At 41.5% G+C, this 12502-nt stretch overlaps 1 protein-coding gene across 1 annotated transcript in view; it reads left to right on the top strand.

Moving 5' to 3' along the window:
* The window catches only part of MTMR10 (myotubularin related protein 10), a 136642-nt gene that overhangs the window by 77180 nt on the left and 46960 nt on the right, over positions 1-12502 (top strand). Inside the window, exons 3-4 of the mRNA XM_082253291.1 lie at positions 3285-3421; positions 10837-10909. Of these exons, the coding sequence (XP_082109417.1) occupies positions 3285-3421; positions 10837-10909 (210 nt within the window). The remainder of the gene's footprint in view (positions 1-3284; positions 3422-10836; positions 10910-12502) is intronic.

The raw sequence follows: 12502 nt of genomic DNA, 5'->3' as shown, positions 1-12502 counted from the left end.
ATCTGCCCGATTCGAAAACTTTTTTGAGCTTCAGGCGGTTTAGAGAAGAGATGTGAGCCATCTCCATAGAGAAGCATTGATTTTTTATTTTTTTTTTCTTCAATGTTTTGTAGCTTCAAGCTACAAAACGCTCAGGTGTGAATGGAGTCTAAAGCCCCGTACACACGCAACGATTATCGACCGATCGTCCGTCTTTTGTCCAGAGTTGTGTTTTGTTGGTTGGACTGCACACGAATTTTCTCCCCAACAAAATTCTGCTTCAGAAGTGATGTCATGTGTTGGTTTGCTTTCTTTGTGTTCTTTCTTCTCTGAGCATGCCCAGTCTTGCTCATAAGATTTTTCCCTGTCGAAATCCGTACTGACTGCACGAAAATCGGCCGTGTTTTGACGGCCAACAAAAATTTTATAGTCTGCACACCAGACATCGGAGTCGGTTGTCGGAAGCATCATACTAACAAGCCGAAAATCGGCCGATCGGACGTTGGACGAAAATTCCCTGCCAATTTTCGATGCGTGTGTACGGGGATTTAGGAGCAGTTGGGCGTTTTTTCTATAACAGCCCCTGAACTGTCCTCTGTTATCTTATCTGTCCAAGTACACTGAGTTTTTCTTTAGTGGTTTAGAGGCATTTTCTTGAAAACAAAATAATGCATAGAGGACGGAAGTTTATAGGCATTTGAAACGTCAAATGCTTCTAACAGCTTGCAGATGTGTTAAAACCTGGTATAAACGTTTATAGGCGTTTTTGAGAAGGAGAGAGAAACTGGTAAAAGTGGCATAAAAAAAGTCGTCAAACGGACGTTTTTTAACTTCGTTCACTAGCTGTCATGTTCCAGCATCCACAAGAGGTTTCCAAACATCCAGTGTACCTGAGGCTTAAATTTTGCAGTCGGAATATGCATGTGTTGTGATCAGTCCAGGGTTGAGTGAGAACCTGATAGTCAGTAGTTTTTTTTTTTTAATGCATTACCCAAGTAAAAAAAAAAATTATTAAAGGACAATAGAACCAATAAAATGCATATTCATAAAAGTGCAGCGTAAAACATGTAAGTTGGAAGATGCCATAGGATGCAAGGTGCAAATGCTCCAACAACCTTCCTTGTACTAGCAAGCTGAAGCGTTTCGGGGGCGTACCCTCTTCCTCAGAGCTGTGGTAGATGGAGTAAAGTGGACTGCAAGCACATGGCTAAATACATGAGTAAAATACATTTTATGTCTACTGTTTTTACTGCCAAAGGGTTTTTACCAGTAATAGACTGTTATTCTCTGTTAGCCATTGATTCATGCAGAAGGTTTAGAGTTTAAGCAATGTCCTTTATTGGCTAGCTTAAGTTATTAACAATGCCAGCTTTCTGGATGCCTTTGATCCTCTCTTTATAAGGCCCTTTCACACACGGAGTCCGTCAGACGGACTCCATTTTTCTCAGCGGCGGAGACACAGCTGTCAGGTCCCCATGCATCTCTATGGGGGAATCAGATGGAAACGGACCGTCTGTCCGTTCTCATCTGATCCGCTGTACGGATGGAAAATGGGGTTTCCATCCGTCCAGATTTGACGGATCGGATGTCAGCGGACATGTCTCTACTGACATCCAATGCCCCATAGAGATGCATGGGGGGGACCGTTCAGATCCGCCAAAAAAAACTGACAGGTGGATCTGAATGGTCCGTCTGTGTGAAAGGGGCCATACACTTCTGAAAATTTGACAACCATTCTTGTGACACACACACTTGTCAGGAATATCACTTTACTGCCTCCTGGCTCCACTCACTAAACAGAAGTGATGATGATGTTGATTCACTGGGGTTGATTTACTAAAGGCAAATAGGCTGCTCGCTTTACAGAGGAAGTTGCACTTTGCAAAATAGTTTTTCCTCAGAGCTTCGTAAATGTGGTGAAATTTTACTTTGCAATTAATACCCAGTCAAATGCAAGGGAATATTTAAAAAAAAAAAAACAGCATTTTTGCTTCCACATGATTAGATGATAGAAATCCGCAGAGCATTGCCTCATTAATTAAGCTTGAGACTGCGTGGGGGTTCTTCACCCGTGCATCAGCTATCACTCTTGAAATTGCCATGGCTGTGCCACTTCATTCCATGAGATCAGTGAATGAATGAACTACAGGTCCCATAAACAGACTTGTAGTTCTCAATAGACTTTACGGTAATTGGCTATTAGTCCATTGGCACTTCCTCCAACTCTCCAGCTGAGAGCCTGTATAGAATACAGGCAGAGAGCTGGAAGAAGAGTTTGCCTGACATTGCCCCCGACATCCACTGATCCAATGCTTTGCAAGCTCCTGTACAAAAGCTAATTTTTCTTGCAAAAAACATTTGCATTTTTTTTTCCAAGGATGAACTTCGCTTTTAATTAAGAGCCAACTGTGTCTCCCTTCTGTGTGGAAAATGTGTAATCATAAGATTGGCTTTACAGAATTACAAATTTGAGTAAAACCCAGTGTATATCTCAAATGTGTTTTTAGGTATTTGCTTTAAGTTTTGTTTATTTTCTTAAACTTATCCAAATGAATTCTAACTCTACTCTTAACCTAACCTAACTTTTAGAGCCGGTCCACACTAGCGCGACTTGTCAGCCTGACAAGTCGCGCTCCCTCGCAGTCCATTGACCGCTACAGGACCCGTTCTAATAGGAGCGACACAAGTCGCTCCGACTTAGAAAAAGGGTCCTGTACTATTTTGGGGCGACCTCGGAGCGACTTGCATAGACTTCCATTATGTGAAGTCCCTGCAAGTCGCTCCGAAGTCGTGGTGCATGGTAATGCACAAGTCGTCCCCAAAGTAGTAAGGAGTCGTGTCGCCTCAGTGTGAATCGGCTCTTAAGGCAGGCCGAACATTATTCATTTTTTTGTTTTCTGGTCAGAAAAAAAATTAACTGAATACAATGATCAGGGTTGTTGGCTATAGCCGATGCCACTAATTGTTCAGAAAAACCTGACTGGCTGGTTGAACACAACTCTATGGACAGATCAACTTGTGTACAATCAGCTAGCCCATACATGTATCGAAATTCAGCCGGGCACTTCTGAACCAGATGAATTCCGATCCATGCATGGCCGACTTCACACATACTGTGAATCCAGGGCTGAACAATACTTCTGGAGCTAAAACCAACTGCTGATCAGAACTGGTGATTCTGTTTCACTCGTCTTACTTACACCTCCATGTTATTTATTGATGTATGACCTACTCCTTTCTGGATAAGGTATTGGTTATTTGACTTTGTGTCTTTTTAATTAGGTTTTTCATTTTTGCTTTCTTAGGTGAAATAATTGTGAATGAAGTGAACTTTGTCAGGAAGTGCATTGCATCAGATACAAGTGTCCATGACCTGTGGGGAAAACTGGTGTGCACCAACTTCAAGCTTTCCTTCATTACAGATAATCCTGTGCCATTTCAGGTATGCAGTTATGAATTTGGAAGCCGTATATATTTTTATGCTGACTACATCTGCAGAAATACACCATTCATTGGCCAGTTTTCACATGCTAGAATATTAAAGATAAATCCCAGGTATGATGTATTTTTGTGCTGAACGGCGGACTTCCTGTGTTCACAATGCATCAGGACAGCCGCTCAGCACTTGACCTGGAAGTAAGTGGTGATCATTGGAGTAGCAGTGTCTAAGTCAGGAATTTCCATGGGCCATCTATGGTATATAGATTGTTACATTGGCCCAAACTGGAATACCAGAACTGGAATTTATCCTTAAGCCCTCATTCACATTGAATGCAGCTTTGAAATCGTGCGACTTCATCTGAAATTGCACAATTTCAAAGCCGCATCTCAGTGCAACTTTGAAGACATTTGTGCGGCTTCATGCACAAATGTCTATTCAAGTCGCACCTGAAATCTCCAAAAGTAGTGCAGGAACTACTTTTTCAAATCACTGCGGTACCGCAAAGTCGGCGTCCTATCGATTTTTGAACGTGGCCAAAGCCGACAATAGAGTGCAACTTGTCATGCGATATGACTTGTCAAATCGCCGGAAAGTCACTCCAATTTGAACGGGGGGTAAGATCTTGTGGAGCTTCTTCAGTAAGCCTGTTTAGCATATTTGTATTGTCTAAGGCTGATCTATACATGTGTACTGTATATGCTTTTATTCCAGTTTTCCCAGTTATGATGCCATTCCACACTGCAGAGGCTGTGTTCATTGTTTAAGATTTAATAGCAGCTCTGCATTGGGTAGGATGACTGACGGGGAACAGAGGATTCTATTTAAATCGGAGTTCCGGGCACAAAATCGACCTAATCGATTTTGTGCCCATCCGCTTGCTTTGCCTCACCTGAAAAGGAATTGGATAGTTAGGATTATTTTTTTTTTTTTACTTTCCTTGTAATTGTAGAAAGAAATACTCACCTTTCGTCACTTCTCCCTCTGCGGCCTCGGCCCGCGCCGTCTCTTCCGGCTTGCAATGATTCCTGGGAGCTGAACGTCATCGCTCCCAGGAATCAATGCGCCTGCACTGGCCCCGCTCGTCACTTCCGGTGCGACGCCGCATTCCCTGGTAAATAGCTTCTGGGCATGCCCAGAAGCTGTGTAGGAATGCGGCGCCGCGCCGGAAGTGACGAGAGGGGCCGGTGAAGGCGCATTCTGGGAGAAGACGACGCAGAAGAGGATCCAGCTGGCTTCAGCTGCCCACAACAGAGATGGCAACGCTGTGGAAGAAATTTTATAAGTGAGTATTTCTTCTTGCAGGTAAGTGCGAACCGGGACAGATCAGAGGCTAGCCATTGTGGAATGTACTAGCCCTGACTGTTCCGGGGGTATGTTCACTGAAAAAATGTTTCTGTGCCCCGGAATTCCGCTTTAACAGGTAGCAGGAAATAAGCCTACCAAAAATACCCAATATGAGCACAACTATTGGGGAAGAAAGCCTCACAGACTCCAATAACAACCTTTAAAGAGAAGTGAGGGAGGGAGGTAAGAGAAGCCAAGCCCCTTGCATAATCCCATAGAGGTCCCTGCTAAATGCTAGGGACCCAATCTATCTGACTGCTTAGCTACCAGCTCTGTGAAGTGTCTTTGACCTCACGTTGCACCTTCCTTGCAATGTATTTTTAGGTGTTTCATACAAGTGCCTTTTGGTGCTTTACAAATATATTGTACATCTTGTACTTTTCTATCCCTGTTATGTTCCATAATCCTTAAACAATGCATGAATTTACAGTGTGTGTGTATATACACTATATTGTCATAACTATTAGGTTTCTTGCCTTTACACACACACAAAATTTTAAAGCCATCCCAGTCTTTGTCCGTTGGGTTCATTATTGAGTTGGTCCACCCTTTGCAGCTATAACAGCTTCAAACCTTCTGGGAAGGCTGTCCTCAAGGTTTAGGAGTGTGTCTATGGGAATGTTTGACCATTCTTCCACTTGTGTATTTTAAGTGAGTGCCTTTAAAGTCCCAATACTAAGGGAAAACTTCTTCTTTCTGACCATTCTTCCAGAAGCACATTTGTGAGGTCAGGCACTGATATTGGACGAGGCTCTCAGTCTAATGAGACTTTAATTCATCCCAAAGTTGTTCTATTGGGATGAGGTTAGGACTCTGTGCAGGCCAGTCAAAATCCTTCACCCCAAACTCACTCATCCATGTCTTTATGGACCTGACAGATAAATAACAGATATATAATTTTGTATATAGTGTTCCAGAACATAAAGGCAGTGTTTACATAAATGATATCTATGCTTATATCCTCTGTGTCATGTATTTTAAGAAGGCATGTGGACAGAAATGTTGGAGCCGCCATTACGGTCTTGTTTTTGAAAGGTCATGCTCCGGAGATGCACCCTTATTTTTCCATCAATGCTTAGCGAGTCACAGACTTGGAATAGGCATGTGCATATCTGCTATCACAATACTTTGCATGTTTGCTGAAGGTATGTGACTTACCAAGTAGTGCAAGCCCAGGAGGACTAACATTCCCCAACAGATCAGTAACTGCAGATCCCAGATTTCTGTCATGACAGATTGCTTGTAAGGGTTCCTCTACACAGACATGAAACTCTTGCCTACAAATATACGATAACTCTGATAATTCTGTGTTCACCTGTGTGATGATATAAGTTCCTGAATGGCATGGTCCATTTTGGCACAGGCCCAAACAGGTAGACACAGATTTCAGGCATTTGAATTTTGTATTTATTTATGAGTTCTGCTCATGCACCTGTACAAAGGCACCCTAAGAACTTTATAAAACTATGACCTCAATCTCTTTCCAGAGCTGTGTTGTAATTGACACCAATTTTTTTATGCTGGGTCAGTTTGCTTGTTACCTGTAGGAACAGTACACCAGCATCTTTACATTTTGATTGACAGAGCCTCCTGGTGGTTCACTCTCCGGCCTGTCATGGGTTGGTAGCTCCTGCTGTAAAGACCTTAAACATTTTACTTTTTAATCCTCTCCATGTCCATTTTCTTCTCCTCTCCATTTTTTTTTTTTTTTTAAATAAAGGAAAGTATGTTATTGTAATTCATTTCATAGAACGAGTCTGTTTTTAGATGTTTTGTCTGTCCATTCTCTGATTTGATCTTTAAAGGATGGAATGGGGTCCAAGAAGCATAGAGTTTACTACTCCACCTGACCACTTCATCTGCTACTGTAAAGCATGAACTGCCTTCACTCTTTTTTCCCATAAAAATCTGAGGCTTTCTGTAATATTTTCAGACCTTTATTTGCTTGAAATGCCAACTCTGGGCACAATATTAAAAAATGACCCTTACAGTGGAGGCCCCCCCACACTATAAGATATAGATGGTCGATAAGTCAAGGGGGTTGCGGAAGAGACTGTATTAATTACCTGACTCCCTGCTCTAGCAGGCTTCTTCGATCCGTGTAACCGGTCTGTCAAGGTTCCCTCTATAAGCTGCTCCTAGCTGTGGTTGCATGCTCACCCCCCCCACCATGTACAATGCAGGCTTATTAGCCCTACATTGTGTACATGATGAGGCTTTGTCCACACACTGGAGATAAAGGCAAGTATTACAGCCTCTTTTGAGCCCCCCCCTAGACTTGACAAGCATTTGAGGGGAGCATTGCAAAAGTTTTTTTTTTTTGTTGTGCTCATTGTTGGGCTTTAAAGTAGCATTCCAGTCAAATACTAACTATTTCGGAACCTGCTCCCATGCCTATTCTAACTACCCTGTAAAGGAAAGAGGTCTATTCTTACCTGTTCTGATGGCACTCCTATCTAGTCACATGATCGGTAGGGATGATTGAACTTTTGAAAAGTTCGGTTCGGCCAGAACATCCGAACTTCCCGAAAGTTCGGCCCGGATTTCAGAACCCCATTGAAATCAATGGGACCCGAACTTCGGTAAATAAAAAAACACAATTTTTAAGCCCTAAAACCCAATAAATGCCCCTAAAAAGTGCCTAGGGTTCTGGGTCATGCCCCATTAACTATTAATCACACAAAAAAAAGTTCTTAAAAATTGTCATTTTTGATAAAAAAGCCAATTATTGAAAAAAAAAAAAAAGAGATTTTTTGATTTTTTTTTTTTTTTTGATCTTTGGATTTAGTATCTGGGGGGTCTAAAAAGTGTACATGTGAAGTTTCAGCTCTGTAGCATGTCCAGAACCATGAAAAAAAAAAGATAATTTTTCAGTAGAACAGGGATGTGGGACCCTCCTTTAACACCTATATGATCTTTTTTTCTGGTTCTGGACATGCTACAGAGCAGAAACTTCACAGGTACACCTTTTAGACCCCCCCAGACACAAAATCACACAAAAAAAAGTTCTTAATTTTCATTTTTGATAAAAAAGCCAATTATTGAAAAATTTAAAAAAAAAAAGAGATTTTTTGATTTTTACTTTGGATTTAGTATCTGGGGGGCCTAAAAGGTGTACATGTGAAGTTTCAGCTCTGTAGCATGTCCAGAACCATAAAAAAAGATTGTCTGTATTAGAAAACTTTCAGCACAGGAGGTTGGCTTTGCTGCTGTAACACCTTGCCGGTTTAATAGCAGGCATTTTTTTGGGTTCTTTGCAGTCAGGAAAAACATCTGAACTTGTGTATAGTGGTACTGTGCACAAGTTCTGATGTTTTGCCTGCCTCCAAAAACCCCTAAAAAATGCCAGCAAAAGCACACCTGGGCATTTTTTTTTTTTTTTGACGCTAGCGGGTTTTTTTGGCATTTTTTGGGGTTCTTTTGAGGCAGGCAAAACATCTGAACTTGTGTATAGTGGTGTATATACACACATACATATATTTATATACACACCTAGACATATATAGGTGTGATAGTAGCAGAAATATATGCTTGCGCTAATGAAATCATTTACAGTAATATATTTCTGCTACTATCACACCTATATATGGCTAGGTGTCTATATACATATAATTATGTGTGTATATATACCACTATACACAAGTTCAGATGTTTTGCCTGCCTCAAAAGAACCCCAAAAAATGCCAAAAAAACCGCTAGCGTCAAAAAGAAAATGCCCAGGTGTGTTTTTGCTGGCATTTTTTGGGAGTTTTTGGAGGCAGGCAAAACATCAGAACTTGTGCACAGTACCACTATACACAAGTTCAGATGTTTTTCTTGACTGCAAAGAACCCAAAATAATGCCTGCTATTAAACCGGCAAGGTGTGGAAACCGAGAAGCCATATTGGTGATCTGAAAGTGTTCTAATACAAACGATCTTTTTTTTTTTTTTTTTATGGTTCTGGACATGCTACAGAGCTGAAACTTCACATGTACACTTTTTAGACCCCCCAGATCTGAAATCCAAAGTAAAAATCAAAAAAATCTCTTTTTTTTTTTAAAATTTTTTCAATAATTGGCTTTTTTTATCAAAAATGACAATTTTTAAGAACTTTTTTTTTTGTGTGATTTTGTGTCTGGGGGGTCTAAAAGGTGTACCTGTGAAGTTTCAGCTCTGTAGCATGTCCAGAACCATAAAAAAAAGGATTGTTTGTATTACAAAACTTTTAGCACAGGAATATGGCTTCTCTGCTGTAACACCTTGCCGGTTTAATAGCAGGCATTTTTTTGGGTTCTTTGCAGTCAGGAAAAACATCTGAACTTGTGTATAGTGGTACTGTGCACAAGTTCAGATGTTTTGCCTGCCTCCAAAAACCCCCAAAAAATGCCAGCAAAAACACACCTGGACATTTTTTTTTTTTGACGCTAGCGTTTTTTTTTTGCATTTTTTTGGATTCTTTTGAAGCAGGCAAAACATCTGAACTTGTCTATAGCGGTATATATACACACATAATTATATGTATATAGACACCTAGACATATATAGGTGTGATAGTAGCAGAAATATATTACTGTAAATGATTTCATTAGCGCAAGCATATATTTCTGCTACTATCACACCTATATATGTCTAGGGGTATATATACAGACATATATTTGTATATATACCCCCTATACACATGTTCAGATGTCATGTCTGACATCAAACATGTCCTCAAAAAAGCACTGGCAGTGGCAGCCCCTGCAGCATGAAAAATGCTTGGCTGGTGAGAAGCCATATTCCTGTCCCGAAGCAACTCAGAGAAATAATCATTTCTCTATAGCGGTCACCCTGCTATGGAAGGGTTTTGTCACCCTTCCATAGCAGTCACTGTCAGTTAACCCTACACTACACTACGGTCCCTTTACACTTAACACTTTCCCTACAGAAACTAAATTTTTTAAGCTAACTTAAGTGTAAAGGAGCACTCTAACTACACTAGATATCCCTTTCCTCACACTAATAAATGCTAAATGACACTTGTAAAGTAAAATTAACAGAACTGCTTCCACTCTCTTCCATGTCCAGTATAACAATGCTAGGAATATGGCGGGGGCGATCTTATATACTGGGGGGGCGTATTCACTAATGATTGGTCTAGGGACCCCCTAGTCACTCCAATCACATTCCTAGCATTCTCCTGCCCCCTCAATTGGCTTTTGCTAATGGTTCTGGTCCAATCACGGGCTTTTAAAGCCCATTTCCTGAAGCATTGCATTTTGGTCGGTTCTGGTTGCCGAATTCCGAACTTTTTGGGCAAAAAGTTCTAAATTCGGCCGAACCTCGAACACCCAATGTTCGGGCCGAACCGATGGTCGACCCGAACCATTCGATCATCCCTAATGATCGGCTCCCAGCACCAGTTTCAGTGAAGAGGAGGAAAAGCCGACAACGGAATATTAAGTCCGCGACGTCATCGCACAGGCTCTGCAGCCATTGGCTGCTATTCTGTGATGCCAGCCGCTGGAGAAATCATGTGACTGGACTGTAACGCCTTCAGAATAGCCAAATATACACATCTCTCCTTTACAGGGTATCTGGAATAGGCTTAGAATGGGGGTGGGAGCAGGTTTTAGTATATTTCATATTTGACTGGAATTCTACTTTAACTTTGTGTGTAGGTGTTGTATCCTCTTAGGGAAAAGTTTATGGGCGGCACATTGGTGTAGTGGTTAGCACTTTCACCTAGCAGCAAGAGGGTCACTGGTTTGAATCCCAACCATGACACTACCTGCCTGGAGTTTGCATGTTCTCCCTGTGCCTGCGTGGGTTTCCTCCGGGTACTCCGGGTCTCCTCCCACACTCCAAAGACATGCTGGTAGGTTAATGGGATCCTGTATAAAAAAAAAAAATTGGCCCTACTGTGTATGAATGCAAGTTAGGGCCCGTAGATTGTAAGCTCCTTGAGGGCAGGGACTGATGTGAATGTGCAATGTATATGTAAAGCGCTGCGTAAATTGACAGCGCTATATAAGTACCTTAAATAAATAAATAAATAAAATAAGTATTGTTTGGCCTGTACATTTTGATTATTTTTTTTTCTTTACTCTAGAAATTCCACTATAAGAATCTCCTACTGGGTGAACATGATGTCCCACTAACGTGTATAGAACAAATTGTTGTAGGTATGTAATGTGATGCACGTCAGAATCAGATGTGTATGTGTTTGTATATTAGCCCTAGTAACGGGGTAGAATAGTAACTAAAATGTATGACCAGGAGAGCTGGCATCCGTTTCACTAACCATTGCTTCTTATTTATGGAATTGCAGGTAACTGGTTAAAGCAGAGCCCCACCCAAAAGGGGAAGTTCTGCTTTAAGGCCTCCTTCCTGGCTCCTGTTTGTGAAATAGAGCTTTTGGGGAGGAGGGGGGGAAATCGGTACCCAATTTTCACAGGTACCCGCTCCCGCACTGATCACCTTAGGCCAGGGGTGTCCAAACTATGGCCCTCCAACTGTTCAGGGACTACAATTCCCATGAGGCATTGTAAATCTCTGACATTCACTGACATAACTAGGCATGATGGGAATGTATTGTAGTTCCTGATCAGCTGGAGGGCCATAGTTTGTACATAGCTGCCTTAGGCGATCGGAAGTGGAATTTCTCCTTCCAACCCCCCCCCCCCCCCCTCGAAGTCTTCTGGGTCACATGGCAGGCCCCAGAAAACTTTGTGACCGGTCACAGAGTGCAGCACCACTTTTTCATGTGCAGTGGGCACCCTGCTGTGAAGCCGCAAGCTATTACACTCGGGTGCCCATAGTGAAGAGGGTGGGCACAAGGAGGACAGGCCTGTGGTGAGTACTCCGCTGGATTGTGGGACAGGCGAGTGGCTGTTTATTAAAAGTCAACAGCTGCAGTTTTTGTAGCTGCTGACTTTTATTTTTCACTTCAGAGACTGGAGCTCCTCTTTAACTAAAGTTGTGATTCAAAGCTTTTAAACTGTGGCATTCTAGAAAGCTTATGGACTCTTTGCATTAGGAATTCATGGTCCCTTATTTGTGACATAAAATTTAAGGGCTCATCTATAGATGGCTTGGGACTGCCAGCACAGTTCCAGCGCAAAACAAAGTAAAAAGAGGGCAGAACACAAAAAATGTCAGCTGAATGAAATTTGGCATGCAGTACATCTTGATGCAACCCAATCTACTGCATTACACCACTTGAGGAATTTAAAAAAAGTTTTAACAACAAAAAAAATTGATCATGGTAAAGTTTCAAAACGGAGTAGGATAAAATAAATTGGATACAGTCCATGTTTCAATTCTAGGCCACAAATTATCAATGACTTTTGACTAATTCTGTTTTAGGAGTCTTTGGAGCTATGCAGGTATACAGTATTGTGCAAAAGTTTTAGGCAGGTGTAAAAAAAAAAATGCTGTATATTACTTTCAGAATAGGAAGTGTTAATGGTTTCTGTTGTGTTAATTGATAAAAAAAAAATGAACAGAGGAGAAATACAAATCAAATCAATATTTGGTGTGACAGTCATTTGCCTGCGTCAATCCTTCTGGGTACACTTGCACACAGTTTTTGCATGTAGTTTGTTCCAAAAACCTTGTGGAACTAACCACAGATCTTCTGTGGATCTTGATTGCCTCAAATCCTTCTGTCTCCTTTATGTGATTCAGGACAGACTTGATGTTGAAATCAGGCCTGTTTGAGAGCCAAACCATCACTTCAGGACTCCTTGTTCTTCTTTACACATTGCCTGGGGTCG

Source organism: Pelophylax lessonae (assembly GCF_965119305.1).
Source record: "Pelophylax lessonae genome assembly, chromosome: 4".
In the NCBI taxonomy this organism is placed as follows: Eukaryota; Metazoa; Chordata; class Amphibia; order Anura; family Ranidae; genus Pelophylax; species Pelophylax lessonae.
The sequence above is the reverse complement of the archived record's forward strand: the minus strand, read 5'-3'. Positions and strand labels throughout refer to the sequence as shown.